Consider the following 20,448-nt stretch of genomic DNA (forward strand, 5'->3'; position numbering starts at 1 on the left):
TTTCTTTTAAAAGATGTTCAGGTGATTCCAATGTATACCCAAAGGTGAAAACCAATGATTGGAACCCCCTCTTGTTGCTTGGATTAAGGATTAAGGGTGTCGACTGTTTTGGTTTTTTTTCTTTCTTCCAGAATCAACTCAGTTCACAATTATCACTGTAGCAGAGTCATCAATAAAGAAGTCTAAGCTTTATCCACTCTAATAATGGTGACTTATTCATGGAATCTCTCTTCAATTTCAATTTCAATGCAAAAGAAGGGGGGAGAATGTATGGAAATCACGAGAAATATTTTTAAATACTTTCAGCAAAATAATCCATACCATATCAAACTCCTTTAGCATACAATAAATCATAGTGAAGAACAAAACAGAAGTTGAATTCATTTTAGTTGAGTCTATATTGTACAGGAGAGTATAACTTAAGCACAGAATAGGAAATCATAGCATCTTCCAATGAATTCTAGGTAGCAAATCAAAAAATAATTACAATAGTTTTCCAGTGACTAAGTGTTCAGGGTGCCAAAGTAAAACAGATTCCTATACAAATTTCAAAGAAAGCTAGAAAATACATTAAAAATATTAAATTCAAGATAATTTCTGCTCAAAAATCAACTGAAATATAAGGTGCACATTTTTTTCAACAGAAGATAAATCTCTTTTGCTTTTACTTAAAAATAATTTTTTCATGCATTTTAATGGTAATATGAAAAAGACATTTACTTTTTTTTCATTACTAACCCTGAGGAAGGAAGAACACACGTGGAGTAGCTCACTAAGAACCATCCTCCACACTTGTCACAACTGGAAATGGCAAGTAATGGAAGTGAGGACTACACACTTATTCAGGCTTCCACACACATCAGTTAAACCACCCAAAACTAAAATTTGGGTAACTGGCACAAGTGGCATTACACTTTTAGTCCAATATTTAGGGATATTATAGCTTCATTGCTCAAGAAACTATTCAGCAGAAGAAAAATATGAGTTAAGTTCTATGTACACTTATCTTTCACTACAAAGAGATTAGCTGTTACAAGGGAGTTAATGAGAGGGAAAATGTGGAATTTCATCACAATGAATATGGGAAGAGCTGGTGTTTTCTCTTTGCCATTATAATTATTCTTCTTAGGATGAAACCTGGAATTGCAAATTTAGCTGAATTTACCAGAGTTTCAACCTTTGTAAATGAAGAAAAGTTCACTCCCTGGGCCAAAAACCCCAAGCAGCAGTTGGGAGTAAGAGGGCAATGAGGACAGAAGAAAACAGATTCACTGCGTTGTTATCAAGAATCGGTTTCCCTGCTATGTACTTCACCTCATTCGCTGGGCTGTTGACCACCATGCCAGTGCTTTCGTCTAAACCTGGAGTGGAAAAGAAGCAAGTGAGGTGGAAAATCCAAATGACTTGATTGAAAACAAATTAGCTTTTCTCCTCCAAAGAATATAATCTTTGAAAGAGTCTCAACCACTTACAAAGTGGCTTCAGTGAATAATTATATGGTTAGAGATATGGAACCCTTGATTACCAAGGACTTTTTTGAAATATGAGTTTTAGTACACCTCAATACTATTCTCTCAACACTGTTGGAGTTCCTTCACAGGAAGAAGGAAGAACATTAAAAGCAGACATAGCATGAAACTAGAAGACTAGGCCTCCAAGACCAACCTGTGAGGTCTCTGAGAATAGGGATCATGTCTTTAGCTTCTGTGATGGAAACCCAGGACCCAGCATGGTGCCAGCACAAAGGAGGCACACGAAGCATTTACTGAAGGAGTTAATCTTTCCCACAGCCCACACTAATTTTTTCAACCCACTCAACATGATCAGAAACTTCCCAGTTAGAGCCCAGTGTAGAATAAAACCTAGGCTCCTAAACAAACAAACAAACAAACCCAAAAACACAGGGGGGAGATAGAGAAGAGAGGGAGAGAGACAGAGAGAGAGAGAGAGAGAGAGAGTGTGTGTGTGTGTGTGTGTGTGCGCGTGCGCACACACGCGCACGTAGTTAGTGACCTTTAGCTTGAACTAAAATCAGACTGTTTCCTCCTTAGTATTTAGATAAGAGAAATGAATCTGAGAGAACAAACATTTTGATAGGCGGGGAGCAAAGCAGAAGGGCAAGAATAGTATCTTGGCACGTGAAAAGAACTGGGGGGGCTGTACACAAGGAAACTCCCCAAACTCCCAGCCTCTTAAGTCTATGAATTAAAGGAGAAAACATGGTCAGAATGTGGAGGAAATACACACCTCACAGAGTATGTCAGTGCACTGAAATGACAAGAGAGCTTCAGAAGCAAAGCACAGAAAATTCTGGGGAAAACCAACTCTCCCATTTATCTTGAGTGGGGCTAAAAATTCAGTGGGGACAGAAAGCGTTATGTCACAGTAGTAAGATAAGTCATATGTGTACAGAGTAGTATAATAATTCTCTCTCAAATGGACTTGGAAAACAAATGGAAGGTGGATCGTGAAAATGATCTGATCCCAAATGTTCTGCTTTCTCTGGGATTAGGTGAAGTCACCAAAGCAAAAGCATCTGTTTCCTGCACTATCATCCTTCCCACGCAGCTTCTGTTCATTGCTCTGTGGGACTAGTTCTCTTTCAATTAATTTAACCAAAAAAAATTTAAAAATCAAAATTGTAGAAAAGACTCTGTCCTGTCATTCCTGGCCTCTCGATTTCCTGTCTTTGGGATTGTTTTCATTGCCATGTTTTTCTCCCCCATATTTCTTTCCCATTTAATACACCAATAAGTTGCAATAATAAAGTGATGTTCTTACCAGTAAATTGCATTGTAGCTCCTAAATATGAATCTATAACTGATCCTAGTAATCCAGCCAGACCCCCAAATGCAATAATTGGCCACTGGGGAGCAGAAATGTCTAAATCATTAACAAAAACCAACTGCGTGAGGAAGTACGTGATGCCCACAAAGGTACCACCAAGTAGACTGGAGGCAAGGCCCACCATTGTGACCCCTCCATTGGTCCCTGAAGAAAAAACACAGATAAAATAATTGGGTTAACAATCAGCAAACACATAAAATCAAGGAAAGCAAAAAAAAAAAAAAAAAAAATTGGCACCTATCTTATCAAGACTAATTCAAAGAAAAGGTTCTCTTTCATACAATCCAAAGACCATAGTCTAGTTAAAAAGTAGTCTTTTCTCCTCATTAACTCCTGACAGTCTAAGCAATGCAGGGGGAATGGTTCAATGGAGCCAAACTGCCTGGTTTCAATCTTAGTTCTGCCATTTCTAAGTTATGTGACTGTAGTTAAGTTACTTAACTTCTTTTAATTTCCTTGTTAGTAAGATGGAAATAATAAAAGAACCAATTCACATGAATATTAAGGGTATTAAGGATGATGATGAAAATGATGAAGAGAAAAAATGAAAAGGACATGAGAAAAAAAAAGGAGAAGAAAGTAGGGGAGGAAAAAGACGAGGAGGAGAAGGGAAGAAGAAGGGGAGGGCAGGTGATGACAAAGACAAAAATGTAGTAGTAATAGTAGTAGTCGTAGTCGTAGTCGTAGTCGTATTGGTAGTAGTAGTGGTAGTCGTAGTGGTAGTAGTGGTAGTAGTGGTAGTGGTGGTGGTGGTAGTAGTTGATAATGGTACTCCCATTAGTACCATTAATGGTACTAAGGGAACTCAGATCTATGTTAAAGCACTAACCACATAACAGGTCCTCAAGAAACACCCTATCATTCTCTTCCTTTTCCTCTCCTCCTGATATGTCTCTGTGTTTCTGTATTGTTTATCTAGGACTTGCTAATATTTCCTGCAAATATTATTTCTTATCAATTTAATAGCCAACAGCAAGTTTCCAGTTAAGGAGACTAAAATTCTTAAAAGGCTCTTAAGTAAGAAACACAATAAGTCAGATATTTTTTGTTCATTTCATTTTTTAAAGAAACTTAAATAAAGACTCACCAACTGGAACTTTTTCCCAGGTTGTTATTAGCCTTGGCGGGCTCTTACTCAGAATGGGACCAACTTCTGAAGCCCACGTGTCTCCAGCAGAGCAGGCCAGGGCAGCCAAGAGAGACAAACACATCCAGGAAGCAGTGTACTGCTTGGAAAAATCTATTGGAATTTCCCCAGGGCCATTTTCTATCATGTAGAGCAGGGCCAGCTCTGTGGGCACGGCTCCATTACAGAACACCTGAACCCAATTCCTCTGCCCACCTACAAACAAACAAGCAGATAAGAAGGACAAGAAATGTTTTTCCTCAGAAGGAAAATCATGCAGTTACAGGAACTTATTTTAAAGTTTAAGGAAAGAAAAATGACTACAATTTTAAAAATGACTAAAAGTCAGATGGTACCTTTGCCTACATTCTATATTGTTTTTTTTTTTTTTTTTTTTTTTAAAGATCTTCTTCACTTATTTGACAGAGATAGAGACAGCCAGTGAGAGAGGGAACACAAGCAGGGGGAGTGGGAGAGGAAGAAGCAGGCTCATAGCGGAGGAGCCTGATGTGGGGCTCGATCCCATAACGCCAGGATCACGCCCTGAGCCGAAGGCAGACGCTTAACCGCTGTGCCACCCAGGCGCCCCTACATTCTATATTGTTTTAGGATAATTAAAATTCTAAAATTCTTCTAAAATTCTGCTGTTACTATTGTGGTGAAGTAATGATAAACTAAATTAGGCCACTACTTAAAGTTATTCTCATACAAAATTTATCTGTTTTAACAGTCTAAACATGTTCTGATTATAAGCTTATGATATTTTAGGATGAAATAAAGGTTACTATTTTAAGTGATGTCAAACATAATTCATCTTACCTTCTTTGTATTCTGAATCTAGACGCTTCTTTATTTCTCCCTTCCATTTAGTGAGTTTTGAAGAAGAAAGGAAAAACATCAGCAAAGAAGTAAAAAAGCTGAAATTTGCAATGGTTAGGATAAATCCAACCACAAGCCCTGAAAGAAACACATATATACACAGAATTATACTTCAGTCCATACATTAACGCTGTGAAAAAAAGAATGGGATTTTTTTTCAGTTATTTTTTGCATTATAACCTGAAATGTACATTTCCAAAACATTTTCATTTTTACCAATTCAGGTATTACCAAATAGTAAACTAAGTGTTGGTTTGATTAAATTGAGATACTATTTTTTTTTACCATATTTTGACCTCCTTTCAACAAACTATGAACATATGAATGTACGTTATTATAGACATACTTTTTATAATCAAATTGCAGAACACAATAAATAGTAGTGATTTATTATTAAACAGTTTATATTATATATGTTATATATAACATTTGGACAGATAGCTAACTTTCCAAATTAATGGTGGATCTCCCCAGGGAGGTTAAGATTGTAGAGTCTTTCTAGCTTCTAATTTCTACATATTCCTCTTATAGCCTAGATCTTTTTTTTCTACTTAAAGGCTAGCTTTTTATGCTTTTCAAAAAACTTTCAAATGCTCTTTGTTGAGCCTCATAAACTATGTGAGAAGATGGAGATAGTGTTTCTTAGCTATGTTTTACTATGTAAATCTATGAAAATAATCCTGGATTTTATGTGGAATTAAAAATGGAATATTGTCTGTAAATATGATTTCAGATTTTTAGACCTTTTTTTGTTTCTTTTAATTGGGCAAAGAAGAAAGGGAACATCCTTCCTTTTTCCATGAGTAACTAAATTCAAGGAAGGCTTATAACACCTACAGTCTAATCAGGAGAACAAACAGGAGTGAGCACATGCATAAGCAAGTGGGGGAGGGGCAGAAAGAGAGGGTGAAGGAGAGAAGGAGACTCCCAGCTGAGTGCGGAGCCTGACACAGGGCTTGATCTCACAACCCTGAGATTATGACCTGCAACAAAATCAAGAGTCAGATGCTCAACTGACTGAGCCATCCATGTGCTCCCCTCCAGGTAGTTCTACAGAGAAAATGCACATCTACTGGAATTAGCTTCTTAAAGTAGTCAGATAGGGGCACCTGGGTGGCTCAGTTGGCTAAGTGTCAGATTCTTGATTTGGGCTCAGGTCATGATCTCAGGGTTGTCAGACTGAGCCCCAGGTGTCAGGCTCTGGGCATGGAGACTGCTTGGGATTCTTTCCCTCTCCCTCTGCTGCCCCCACACCCTACCCAAATGACTCAGATAATCCTTAAAGGCCTTTGTCACAAAATTTGAAAATGTTCTTAGGAGTAAAATTGGTGGTTGAGGTAGCAGAATATTCTTGTTTCTAGTACCACAATGGTTAGTTAATCTTACAAAAATGAATGAAACAGAGGATTTGGGGAAGAAGGAAGAGTAGAAAGCACCAGGAAATCTGTCTTCCCACCTAGACAATAATTGCACTGGCAGAATCTGTCTGACAAAACAATTTTGGAACTCTGGAGTCTACTGAAGCCTTATAACTTTCAAAGGAAGGGAAGGGAATGGAAGGGAAACTGCAGTTAATTTTGGTCAATTTCAGTTCTTACCAGTGCAGCAGCTACCCATTACCACTCCCAGCCCCATGGCAGGCAGGGCAGGAACTGCAGGTGCAGCCTGCACACAGCTTGTGGGAGCCAGGCTGGGCAATAAGGATTTGTCTTCCACATATCAGGATTTGTATTCTGATCAATGACTGCTGCTTCTGATTATGGAGGTATAGACATAGAGGCTGGCAGCCATTGTTACGCTCCACCCTGCACTAGTTTCTTGTCTGGCTGAAGGGACTTCCAAAGGATTTAAAGGATCGATGCCAACCCCCCTTCATTTTTCTGTTTTTCCTCCTTTGGAGAGCCAGGCATTAAAGACTAGGACATTCAAAAGAAACTGCATTTATGGGGAAAATTAGAAAGTCACAGTGCATACTCTGGGAAAGGTATAAGCTCAGAAAAGACTGGGAAGATCTTAGGTTTACACCTCAAGGTGATTCCTGGCAGAGAGACAGCTGCCACAATCAAAACCAAGACAAAACAAAACAGAAAAGAGCAAACCCTGGGGACAGAGGAAATTCTGATTTCCACTTGCCACATTATTAGATTTAAATGTCCTGTTTTCAACAAAAATATCACAAAGCATACGAAGAAAGAGACAAGTATAGCCCATTCAAAGGAAAAAAAAATCAATGGAGACTGTCACTGGAAGGACCAGATGGTGGACCTACTAAGCAAGGATTTCAAAACAACTGTTTTAAAGATGCTTTAAGAACTAAAAGAAGACATGAAGAAAGTCAAGAGAACAATATGGAAATATTAATAAAGAGACAGAAATCTAAAGAGAAACTGAAAGGAAATACTGGAGTTGAAAACAACTCAGTAGATTCAAAGGCACATTTGAGCAGGCAGAAGAAAGAATCAATGAACTTGAAGACAGGCAACGGAAATTATCCTGTCTGAAAAAGAGAAAGAAAAAAAAATGAAGAAAAGTGAACAGAGCCTGAGGGACATATAGGATACCATCAAGGAGAACAACACACACATGTGGGAAATCCCAGAAGGAGAAAAGACAGGGAAAGGGGGCAGAGAAATCATTTGAAGAAATAATGGCTGAAACCTTCCCAAGTTTTTTTTTTTTTTTTAACTTCCCAAGTTTGATGAAAGACATACATATAAACATGCAAGAAAGAAGCTTAGCAAACTCCAAGCAGAATGAATTTAAAAAGAGCCACACTGGGGCACCTGGGTAGCTCAGTCATTAAGTGTATGCCTTCGGCTCAGGGCGTGATCCCAGAGTCCTGGGATCGAGCCCCACATCAGGCTCCTCCTCTGGGAGCCTGCTTCTTCCTCTCCCACTCCCCCTGTCTGTGTTCCCTCTCTTGCTGGCTATCTCTCTCTCTGTCAAATAAATAAATAAAATCTTAAAAAAAAAAAAAAAAAGCCACATTGAGACACATTATAATCAAACTGTTCAAAGACAAAGACAATCTTGAAAGCAGAAAGAGGTAAGCAACTCATCACATATGAGGGATCCTCAATAAGATTATCAACAGATTTCTTATCAGAAACTTTGGAGGCCAGAGGGCCAAAGGCCAGAAGACATTACTCAAATAATATACTCAAAATGTGAAAAGAAACGAAAAAAAACCTGTCAAACAAGAAGCTTAGATCCAACCAAACTATTTTTCAAAAGTAAAGGAGAGGGCTGCCTGGGTGGCACAGTTGGTTAAGCAACCAACTCTTAGTTTCGGCTCAGGTCATGATCCCAGGGTCCTGGGCTCCACACTCGGCATAGAGTCTGCTTAAGATTCTGTCTCTCCCTCTCCCTCGGCCCCTCCCGCTCATGCTGTCTCTCTCAAATAAATAAATAAAAATTTTTTTTTTTTTAAAGAAAGGAGAAATTAAGAGAGTTTGTTATTGATGTTATGCTGGCAAGAATTCAAATTAGAATGTTGTAACTTTAGGATGTTAAATATAATCGTCATGGTAACCACAAAGAAAATAGTTATAAAATATACACAAAAGGAAATGAAAAAGGAATTCACACATTTCACTACAAAAATTAATTAAACACAAAGGAAGACAGTAATTCTAGAAATGAGGAACAAAAAAACTATAAGAGAGAAACAAATAGCAAAATAGAAAAAATACCAAAATGACAGAAGTAAGTTTCTCCTTAGTAATTACTTTAATCCTAAGGGCACAGGGGTGCCTGGCTGGCTCAGGTGGTAAAGCATGTGAGTCTTGATCTTGGGGTTGTAAGTTCAAGCCCCACATTGGGTGCAGATTACTTAAAAAAGAAAAATCTTAAAAAAAATAAGTAAATGTAAGGGGATGAAACCCTCCAATCAAAAGACAGAGATTGTCAAAATGAAATAAAAACACATAGTCCAATGCTATCTATAAAGAACTCACTTTAAATCTAAAGACACAAATGGGCTTAAAGTAAAAGGACTGAAAAAGATACTCTATGCAAATAGTAAGCAAAAGAAAGCAGAGGTGGCTATACTAAAACCAGACAAAATAGATAAGTTCACCTCTGCACCATGTGACATAACCCTGTATTTTGTCTTCTTTTTCGTATTTCCTTTCTTTCTGGCATAACAAGATGCTCTAAGCTCTTCCCAAACCTAGTTTTCCCCAGTCCTGGAACCAGTTATTTCTCTGAGAAGCTTTGGTTCATTTTAGTGGAGAAGGATATTGAGGGTTAAGATCTAGGCTCACAGTGTGCTCATTGCTACTGGGGTATATTTGCTTTTTGTAGACAGGGCAAGTGATTACACACACACACACACCCATGAACATACAAATATACACACAGGCATATACATGTGCATATATACATGTATATACACATACATATTTTAGAAATCACAAGATCACACCACTAACTCCAATTACAGTCCATCTCTACAGGCTTTCTCTTGCTTTTCCCCATTCCACATCTGTATGCCTCTTTCTATGGTAAGAACCTGGCTTCAAACAACAATGATAATTTCACTCCACTAACACATACGAAACTTTCAGTTTAGGATTTGTTTGCCATTCTCCCCTTCCCTTAACCCAAGACTGAAGGAATATAGTTAAATGCTATGTTCATTAAGTTGTCTTTTTTTCCCCTCCAGTGTGCTTACAGCATTGACCTAAAATACAACTGGGAGAATGCCTGGGTGGCTCAGCCAGTTAAGCCGCTGCCTTCAGTTCAGGTCATGATCCTACGGTCCTGGGATCCAGTCCCACATCGGGCTCCTTGCTCAGTGGGGAGCCTGCTTCTCCCTCTGCCTGCAGCTCTCCCTGCTTGTGCACTCTCTCTCTCTGACAAATAAATAAAAAAATAAAATCTTAAAAAAGAAAAATTCTTTGGTTAGTTCAACATTCAGGTACCACAACTACTGACACAGTTACTGACTGATCTATCCAGAGATACTCAAAACATTGGCATTTTACTCAAGTTTAGTACATTTTAATTCAAAGTGCAAGAAACAGGGTAATGCTATATAAAGTATTAATAAAGTGCTTCAGCTCTGAGGTTGAACAGTCTGGAGTTCAAACTTTGGCTCCTCCCTTTATCTCAGTTTGACTAAATGTTCCCATCATAAGCCTCAATTTCTTATTGGTGAAATAAGAATAACAACAATTCCTTCATTGGCTTGCTGTGAAAAGTTAAATGAGATAATTTTACAGTATGCTTATTAAATTACCCAGATGTAGGAGGTCTTTCATAAATGTTCACTAATATTACTGGTAATAATAGCAGCTATTAGTGGTAAAACCTCAATAACATTATTTTTGTAATTATATATTATTATTGTAACAAAATTAATGATGAATATTATTCTTGTTATTCAACTTTTAAGTTTTTTTCAATTGGTTTTAAAGTATTACAAAAGTAGTATATGACTATTGGAGGGGAAAGCCAAAAAATATGGAAGTATACATAGTAAAAATCAAAACGTCTCTGTGTACCCCCACACTCCCATCCCTTTTCTGTAGTCACTATTAAAAATTTGTTCCACTGACTTTAAACTAACTCAGAGTAAGGTGGTCCTAAAACACCCTATACTGAAATGCTACAAATCATCTACGTCCTTTTTACTTTGCTCACCTTAAAATACCACATGAAGTGATCAAAGTTCATGTTGATGACAGGTTCAGAATGAGGAAATAAACTGAAGGCAACGTACTTTGAAAGAATGATTTCTTTCGTATAGTCTAAAAATATCTTGGTATTTTTTTGCAACTCCTAGCTATGTCTGAACTCTTAAATTAGTAACTGCTGTATCCGGTTCTTGTCTATTCCCTCTCCCCCAAACCACCTCTGGAATCTCTAATTGTCAATGATAAGAGGTGATATGCATAACAAAAGGGTACTCTCAAAGCACTTTAAGACTAAAGAATTATGACTGCCTTCTGAGTTTTAAATAGGTAAACTCTGCACTTAACAGAGCCATATGGGGAAGTACAACAACACTGTCTACAAATGTCTCTGATAGCAGGAGTAGAATTATACCAAAAATTTCAACAAAGGTGACTTGGGTACAATAACCCTGAGAGGCAGAAAAGAGAAAGGCAGGACTAGAATTTTATAATTTAATAAACTCAAATCTAATTACCTCTGTCACAGGTAATCTACCTACAGAAAGACTGTGGGAATCAACAGAAAGCTCATTAACCCAAAATACAGAACATGAAGGCCAAAAAACCAGAAGTTGGCAGACTTGTTGAATCCTGTACAAGGGATGGGACCCTTTGATCTAAGGATCTGCAATATCTGAGATAGGGAAACTGAAGGACTCCATAAAAATATGCTTTTTTCTCCTTTTCCTTCTTCTTTTCTTCCTAGGACCTGAACTCCCACTTTATATATGCTTCATAATGCAAATAGTGTATGTCCTCTTTGTAGGGGACAGGAGTTAATGATTTCTTTAGACTAGATAACTTCTAATGAATGACCAGGTAAGAATGAGCCGAGGAAGCCATCACACGCATATTCCAGACCACTGGCACTAGACATCCAGATGCCAAGACCCCCTGACTCCAAGGAATAACACCTGGGCCCTCGTCTTTGTTCTTACGGATTCCTAGGTGCCTAAGAGGGCACACACCCGGACCACAATCCTCAATAACAACCCCAGACCGCAAACAAAGATGGGACACTCTCCTTTCCTTTCTGAGTCTCCCAGATACTATCTCTATCTGCACTCTCTCTGCATCTTCAATAAACCCTGCCTTTACCTCCTGCTGGCTCACATTGATTTCTATCCTGCACACAGCCAGGGACTCTGCTGGCTAGTCCTGTGGCACCCCCTCTGGGTTCTAGACCCGGCCTGCTGGCATCATGTCGACTGTGTCCCAGACTTAGTACTCACCAAGAAATTTTCTAGTTATACTCTGACTTCTCAAATGGCTCAACTACAACAGGGCATGCCTGAACAGTGATGTTTGTACTTCAGTCTGCAATTGACAAGTTCTACATATTTTTTAAAGACACACTTTATTTATTTTTTATTTTTTTTTAAGTAGGCCCCGAGCCCAATGTGGGGGGCTTGAACTCATGACCCTGAGATCAAGAGTCACATGCTCTACTGACTGAGCCAGGCAGGCACCCCGACTAGTCTGTATTTTATCAGATTAATAAAGTGGCATTCTGAATCATATACCAGTCCCTTGTGACCATGAGCAACATAAACCGGTTTCTCTTAGGTCTAATCAACTCTGGGTACCTGAAAATGAAGCTTCTACTTCAGAAAGACTAAACACCAGACCCAGCTATGATGACCCAAAGAGGCAAGGCCGCTCTTGTGAGACCACATGAAGCACAACCACTGGCCTTTCTAGACAATTTTCCATTTGTGTGCATTTCCACTACACTTAAAGCATATAGTTCTGGGGAATAAATGCCTCAAACCCATCTCTTTTATCATCCGTGTCCCCTGACTAAAACTGTAAGCTTTCTGACAATGGGATTGATTGATTGATTGATTGATTGATTTTTTAAAGATTTTATTTATTTATTCAACAGAGACAGAGACAGCCAGCGAGAGAGGTAACACAAGCAGGGGGAGTGGGAGAGGAAGAAGCAGGCTCCCAGCGGAGAAGCCCGACATGGGGCTCGATTCCAGAACGCCAGGATCACGCCCTGAGCCGAAGGCAGACGCTTCACGACTGAGCCACCCAGGCGCCCCTGACAATGGGATTTAAATCCTAAGTGCCTGGAACAGTGCATGGCATATAGGAGACCCTAACTATACATTTGTTGAATGAATGATTGAAAAAAAATGGCAAGCCACTAAGCTGAATAGTCTCGGTAAGTGAAATTAAATTTAAACTTGTCAAGTCAAGGGATGCCTGGGTGGCTTAGTTGGTTAAGCATCTGCCTTTAGCTCAGGTCATGATCCCAGGGTTCTGGGATGAAGTCCTGCATCAGGCTCCTTGCTCAGCGAGGAGCCTGCTTTTCCCTCTGTCTGCTGTTCCCTCTGCTTGTGCTCTCTCTCTCTGACAATAAAATCTTTAAAAAAAATAAATAACTTGTCAAGTGAAAAATCTGATGACAGATTGTCCATACCGAGTTCAAAGGAACACAATGAACAACTAGACTATATGATACCTCCTTGGAGCAAATCATCTACACAGTGCTTTACAGTTTATAGTCACTTTCCCATATATCCCCTCATGTGATCCTCCTTATTCTAAAAATAATCTCTCTCAAAGAGATCAGAGGCCTTCACTTCAGTGTCTATCTTAAGCACCATCTCAACCCTTCCCCTCTTCTATCACTGAGATATGTGTTCCTGTGTCATGGGGGACTCTTTTAACACCCAGATCCTGAGGAAGTTCTGAAACTCTTCTCAATCGCAAGCACACACTGAAGGGATGATATGGCAAAACGCAGTAAATTCCTAGCACTGTGAACAGTAGTAGTAGAAGGTAACATTTATAAAATACTTCTGTGTGCCAGGTACTGTGCTAAGCTTTTCACATGGATGACTCTTCACCGTGAGTCAATGCTGTAGATCATATTCCTTCCCGTGTTACAGATAGGAAAAGTACAGCGCTGACAGTTTAAGTGATTTGTAGTCATACTCCAGGACAGTACTCCCAAGTACTATATAATTTGAAGTAGCATTACAGTTTTTTGTCCTAAGTAAAAAAAAACAACAAACCCTCTAAACAAAAGATACCAATATTCATGGAATGAAATGATTAGAAAAAGAACAGAGGTTTTAAAATCAATGTACAAATATTTCCTAAGCACCTATTCAAAGCATGGGCCACAGAAGCATAAGATCCACTCCACTCCCTATTTTCAGGGAGTTTATACTATGGTTGAAAGCCGATAATAAATCACTAACAGTGAATGTTTATATGATGCTTTGTAGCTTAAAAAGATGTACTGTCCCAAACATTATTTTGTCTGAGCCTCACCAGTAAGCCCTAAGGAACTATTTTCTAAGAGATAAAGAAATTGAGGCTCCCAGGAGTTAGGAATGTGGTAAAGTTCACAGAGACAGCAAGTGGCAGTCCTAGAACTCAAATACACACCTTCCAATTCTAAATCAGGCTAGGTAGGAGAGGAGTAGAGGCCCAAGGACTAGAAAGCAGAAAAGGAAATGGTAGCAGGAAAAAAACATAAGTAGACGGATACCTGGGTGGCTTAGTCAGTTAAGAGGCTGCCTTCAGCTCACGTCATGATCCTGGAGTCCTGGGATCAAGCCCCACATTGGGGTCCATGCTCAGCGGGAGTTTGCTTCCTCCTCTCTCTCTGCTCCTCTCCCCACCTGTGCCCGCACAGGCACTCTCTCTCTCTCTCTCTTGCCCACTCTCTGTCTTTCAAATAAATAAATAAAATCTTTAAAAAAAAAAAAGCATAAGAAGAGATCAAAAAGGAAGAGAAGCAGGGCAGTATAAAACAGGGAAACCACAGGAAGAGAGAATTTCAAGAAGGACTTGACCCTTCTTTCTATAGGTCAAGAACAATAAAAACCAAGGTAAGACTACCTGAGAAAGGATATTTTTAACAAAGCATAACTCTGTGTGATTACATTCAAAGAGAGACAGTTCAAATTATTTGCTGTAAATGAGTTAATACTTCCAAACTGCCAAGAGCAGTGCCTGGTACACAGTATGCAGAACATAAGCATTTGCTAAACAGATAAAGCATACCCATTCCTAATGTTGGTTACATGGTAAGATAAAAATATAAAAATGTCACTATATCAGTTAACCGCAATTCTCAACTACTCCAAAGAGGGGAAAAAGTCTTTGAACAATGTTTCTCAATTATGAAGAAAAAGAATTAGCATGATTCTGAAGAACTGTGCATAATAATGAGCACTCAGTAAATGTTGGCTATGTCTACACATTGAGCTAAGAACTTTTTTAAAAAGTTTTTATTTATTTCAGAGAGAGAGGGAGACAGAGCCTGAGTGGGGGGAGGAGCAGAGGGAGTGGGACAAGCAGATGTCCATGAGAAGCCCAACTCGGGGCTCGATCCCATGACCCCGAGATTATGACGTGAGCTGAAATCAGGAGTTGGACGTTCAATCCACCGAGCCACCCAGGTGACCTGAGCTAAGAACTTCATAGTTATTACCTGATTTAATTCTTACTTCGACCCGTAAGAATGAAATCAGAGGTAGATCAAGGTTTTGTAGGGCCTGAAGCTTATAAATTAAAAAAAAAAAAGAAAGAAAGAAAAATATCTTTTACTTTTGTAAAATTTACAAATCCATAGGACCATGACAGCGCCCTGCTAGGGCTCTTCCCAAGGCCTTGGAGGATGCCATTGCCAGTCAAGATGCCATGAAGTTTAAGCTGTTTTTGACTTCATAGGATATCTTTCTTTAGGCTGGATATTAAAAACCCATTTCACTGAAGACAAAACTGAGGCACAGGGAGGTTAAGTGACTCTCTCAAAGCCATAACTATTATTCAAACTCATCTTGCCTGATTCTAGTGCTTGTTCTTTTACCCATCATGCTATTTTGCCACCACGAAGGCCTGCTCTAGTTTATAAAACTTTGAGAAACCTCTGTTCTATGTGAATACAGGGGCAGCAGAGTGTGTTTACAGTGCTAAATTAGGGCTCATGATCAGTAGTATTTTGAAGTCTGGGTAGATAGCTTCAACACCTGCCAGTTCTAGGAGAGGCACCTGGGTGGCTCAGTCAGTCAAGTGACCAACTCTTGATTTCGGCTCAGGTCAAGATCTCAGGGTCGTGAGATGGATCCCTGTGTTGGGCTGTGCACACTCAGCACAGAGTCTGCTTAAGACTCTCCCCTTCTCTCTCTGCCCCTCCTTCCCCACATGCATGCTCTCTCTAAATAAATAAAATCTTAAAAAAAAAAAAAGACCTCCCAGTTCCAACTAATCATCATTTTGTAGTGATCTCATCCTACATGTAGTATTGGGGGGGGGGGCGGTTCTTCATGTCTTATAACACTGGCAGTATATGAAAGTCCCAATGTCACATCAGATCACGTCACCCCCTTGATTTGAGGCAGGGGAGACTCCACTTAGTTTGAAATAAAATCTTTACTCTGGGGCGCCCGGGTGGCTGAGTTGGTTGAGCGTCAGCTTCAGCTCAGATCATAGCTCAGAGTCCTGGGATCGAGCCCTGCATCACGCTCTGTGCTCAGCGGGGAATCTGTTTGGGATTCTCTCTCTCCCTCTGCCCCTCCCTCGCACGAGCTCTTGCCCCCCACCCCACACACACCCCACACACACTTATGCTTTTGCTGCCAAAGTAAATAAATCTTAAAAAAAAAAAAATCGTTACTGTGTCCCACAAGCCTCCTTATTATCTGGTCCTTGCCTATTTCTTTAATTTTCTATGTTCCTTTTTTTTTTTTTTTTAAACTATTTTTCAGTCAAATGAGCCTTATTCTCACACCCGAATAAGCCAGGGTATATGTCAGGGTCTTTACACATGTTATTCTGTCAGCTTGGAACATGCTTCTCTCAGACCTTCTCATTGCTGGCTTCTTCAGGTCTTAGTTAGAGAAAAGGGTTATGCTTGACCCTATCTACAAAAGAATGCCCACGTGCCCCAACATACACACTTTATTATCATAATTGTTCTCATAAACTTTATCATTATATAAGAAGTTTTTTGTATTTTGTTTGTTATCTAACTGTTCTAAAGAATAAAAGTTCCATAAGAACTTGAAACCTTGTCCTTGTTCACAGCCATATCCCCAGACTCTAGAAGAGTGGCATATAGTAAGTGCTCGATAAATTTGTCCTAAAAGAACAAAAATTTGGCCTATCCCTAACTCAGTTCTGAAGAGTAAATCTAGGATACTTAGTTTGGACTGCTTTGCTCGAGGCTACTAATAGCAATTCCCAAGAAAGATTCTTTCCAACAGCTCCTCTAATGTATGCCTTGCAGGAGTACTCCAATGTTTCTGCTAGCAGATAATTTAATACAACTAAAAGAGAAGAATAATCAAGGAACTCAGAAATCTATCCTATTAATCTACTTGCTATCAATTACAAAGTGAAATTTGTACATGGCACTGAATATGTCAGTATCTGAAATTTTGACAGAATAGGAATGCTGAGCAATAAGTAACTATCATTGTCTAAAATACATAATGGGATTTATAGTCTTGTATGTTCAGAATTTAGAGAACATGAGTTTCAATTATAGAAGCAAGCACTTATTATATACACATTTAAAAGAAAGACATACCTCCTAAAGCCCCACTGTGGTCTAGACTTTTCTTTTTAAAGCCATTAGAGACGATCAAAACAGGAACAACAACAGAAAACAGCCAACGCCAAGGAGAAATAGGCTGTAAATTACCTAAAAAATTAAATTCACAGGTTAGTCTCAGCTATAAGCTTTGATAATTGCATTCTGGATTAAAATACTGTCATACGTAGAGCAACTGAGATGAAGTCACCAAAGTAAAATAACTATGTTGAGACTTGTATATTTCCAGAGAGACAGTCCTTTTGGGGAATGACCAAATAAGTCCTGTCCAAGTTTTGATATTTCATACATATTTGGAGATTTGGAATGAATCTCTAATTCTCCGTTGTTTTGGAAAGGAGGCACGTATTAAATCTCAAGAATTGCACAGAGCAAACTACTTCTTAGCAGGATACAATTATTCCTCTTTCTGCCTTTTAGAGAGATTTATTTTTTAAAGTAAATTCTTACAAGCTAACCATCTCCATTCAACAATTAGCAACTGATTTTTCCAAAGGTTGCATCCACCTCACAGATGTTTTTTTGTTTTTGTTTTTGGCTAGCATAATGTTTTCAAACAACTAGGAGTTAGTATTTAAAGATTAGGAGATTTCATATAAAAATCCAGAATCTTGGCTTCTGTTTTAAAAACTGGATGCTCAGGCCCACATGGCAGAACTGACCACAGTGGGGAAAGGCCACCCCCTTTAGACAGGTCAGAGCTTTCTTGTTTAAAGACCCCACCATTCCTGACAGACTCCTAAACACCAAAACTAAGTCAGTATAGTGAAGAAAAAATGTGAACTATTGCTAGGGCCCATGTTTCTACCAAAAATGGGAAAATGGAAGACAAATTGGGCCAAAAAATTCTATTTCTGAAAATGAAAACTATTCTAATGTGTTTAAGATGCAAAGATCAGGTGCCTGGTTCCAGAGGGACACTTTGGTTTACAAATCCTGGTTTACTCCATTGAGTTCAAGTCATAGTTAATACTAGCACAAACGAGAGAATCTTCTCTCAGACCTCTTCTCCTCAAACCCTCATCCTCTACTGTGAATCATTATGAATGAAGTCTGAAAGCTTCTGAACCTGAAGACCAACCATTGGATTAGTCACATGCAAAAGGCTAAGGTCTGAAATGGCAATCCCTTTCTCACTCTACTTTTCACTTTTTCCTTTCAGTGGAACAGTATTCCATTTTTAGAGTAGTACCAAGGAAATTTCTGTAAAGGCATACTTAATGCCCTAAGGAAGCTTCAAAACGGAAAAGGTTTGAGTCCAGAGTATCTTATATATATGCAGTGGGGCTTCAGATTTTAAAAGAAGTCCCTTCTTTTGAGGTGACCAAAGAGCAGACAAATCCTCCAAATCTCCAAATGTAAATATTACACCACCTTTTATTTTTACAGGATACATAAAACTGATAAACTAGTTACGAATATTCTTACTAAAAACATCACTGCAATTTGCTTCACGAAACTATTTCATTTCATTTCTTTCTCATGAAGACAGATGTAATAACTACATACAACAATACATTTTGAAATATGTTTAACCAGAATTATCAGAGGCAGCGTTTATTAAAGGCTCTTAAATGTTCAAAGCAGTGTTTATATTTTAATGTTGGTAAATTAAATTCAGGCTGCAGAAGCTAAGTAAACAATTAACAACCACTCAAAAGATAAAAGTTTTGGATTTCATTAATGACACAATTTTCAATTCCACCAATTAGATTATAGAAAAACAACTCAGAACATTCACACTTACCATAATAGGTGCTTGCAGTCATAGACATAATCCAGAAAGCTAAAGAAATGCAAATGATCAGGCTCAATATAACTATATTAGTTATCATCTTTATATATTTTTTGCAAATATTGTCGTCAAGATCTGTCATGGAAAATAAGGATATAAGCCCCTGAGGGAATGAATAGTGTTTCTAAGGAAAAATAAGTCGTTTAAGTTGCCAGCAAAAAACTCGCGCAGAGGCGAACATAAATGCCAACATCTTCCACCGACCGCAAAAATAATATAAACCTCAACTATTTCCAGAAACTGCGGCTGAAGGATGCTCAAACTCGGGTGAACGAGGTTAAGACCTCACTGGAAAAGCAAAGCTCATTGCCTCCGGGCGCCGGGTCCTACACCGGCGGTCCCTTCACACCTGAACCCCGCAGCCAGGAAGAGGAAAGGAAAGCGGAATCGGCCAATCGCCGGTACTGGGACCGCGGGCTCCGCCTCCACCGCGGGCTCCGCCTCCACCACACGCCCACGCGCCGACGCGGGGGTCGGGGGGCCGCTCGGCCGCAAAGAGGGTGCGCAGCGAGAACCCGGCTGAGTTCCGAGGGTGAGCCCTGCGTGGTGGGAGGCTGTCACTTCGCGACAACAGCTGCCGCCGCCTCAGAGTTCAGGTCTAGCCCACCAGGGCCAAGGCCCCTGGAGTTCAGTCGCCCTGTCGCGTCTCCGCTTCCTGCGCGCATGCGCCGCGGCCACCCGGGGGGCCGTGGCTTCGCTCACGTGAAGATTTAAGGGGTGGCTCCAAGGCCTCGTGGCCTGGCAAAAGCACCCAGGGGCTCTAGGGTTTGAAACGCGCTTGGGAATGCTGATTGTGGAGCCTTAGATCTTTGCATTTGAGAATATACTCAAACACGGAAGGACGAAACCACCGTGAGGGTAGGAATAGAAAAAAGGAGTGCAAATGAATTTAGACCCAGTAAGTCCATTTCAAGCATAATTGAATGCTTTTGCATCTATAAAGAGTTCATGCCATATAATAATATGAGTTTTTAAAAGGATTTACTTATTTTAGAAAGAAAGCACAAGTGGGGGGAGGGACAGAGAGAATCTGAAGCAGACTCTCTGCTGAGCGTGGAGCCAATGGTGGGGCTTGCTCCCAGGATCCTGAGATCATGACCTGAGCTGAAATCAAGAGTCAGAGGCTTAACCCACTGAGCTACCCAGGGGCCCCTAATGTTATGAAATTTTTTTAGGGGAAGGGTGATATATTGTGTTGTAGGAGCAACTTTATGAATGAGAAAATTATTTAAAATGACAGTGTTTAGTACCTATAATGTGCTGGACCTATAACGTGCTGGTTGCTAGAGATGCAAAGATAAAGCTGCACACAGTTCTGCTATTGAGTTCAAATTTATTGTCATGACACCACTTACATTGGGGAAATGTGTTCCTATACCTCTCATTTTAAGTGTGTGCATTCAGTCAACTCATTTAGAAAGCAGAACGTCTTGTTAATATGAAGTCTGGGGGCGCCTGGGTGGCACAGCGGTTAAGCGTCTGCCTTCGGCTCAGGGCGTGATCCCGGCGTTATGGGATTGAGCCCCATATCAGGCTCTTCTGC

The 20,448-nt window shown here is 39.6% G+C and overlaps 1 protein-coding gene across 1 annotated transcript; it reads right to left on the reverse strand.

The window, feature by feature from the left end:
* Nucleotides 1-370: 370 nt before the first annotated feature.
* Nucleotides 371-19,284, reverse strand: TMEM19 (transmembrane protein 19). Its single transcript, XM_045789574.2, has 6 exons — nt 18,858-19,284; nt 17,087-17,200; nt 4,793-4,930; nt 3,935-4,189; nt 2,782-2,991; nt 371-1,361 (listed from the first exon to the last, which is right to left on the reverse strand). The coding sequence occupies exons 1-6, from the start codon at nt 18,985-18,987 to the stop codon at nt 1,198-1,200; spliced, it is 1,011 nt and encodes a 336-aa protein (XP_045645530.1). The 5' UTR covers nt 18,988-19,284; the 3' UTR covers nt 371-1,197.
* Nucleotides 19,285-20,448: the final 1,164 nt, after the last annotated feature.

This window comes from Ursus americanus, chromosome 17 (genome assembly GCF_024610735.1).
Source record: "Ursus americanus isolate L20-20 chromosome 17, mUrsAme1.1.p, whole genome shotgun sequence".
Taxonomy (NCBI): domain Eukaryota; kingdom Metazoa; phylum Chordata; class Mammalia; order Carnivora; family Ursidae; genus Ursus; species Ursus americanus.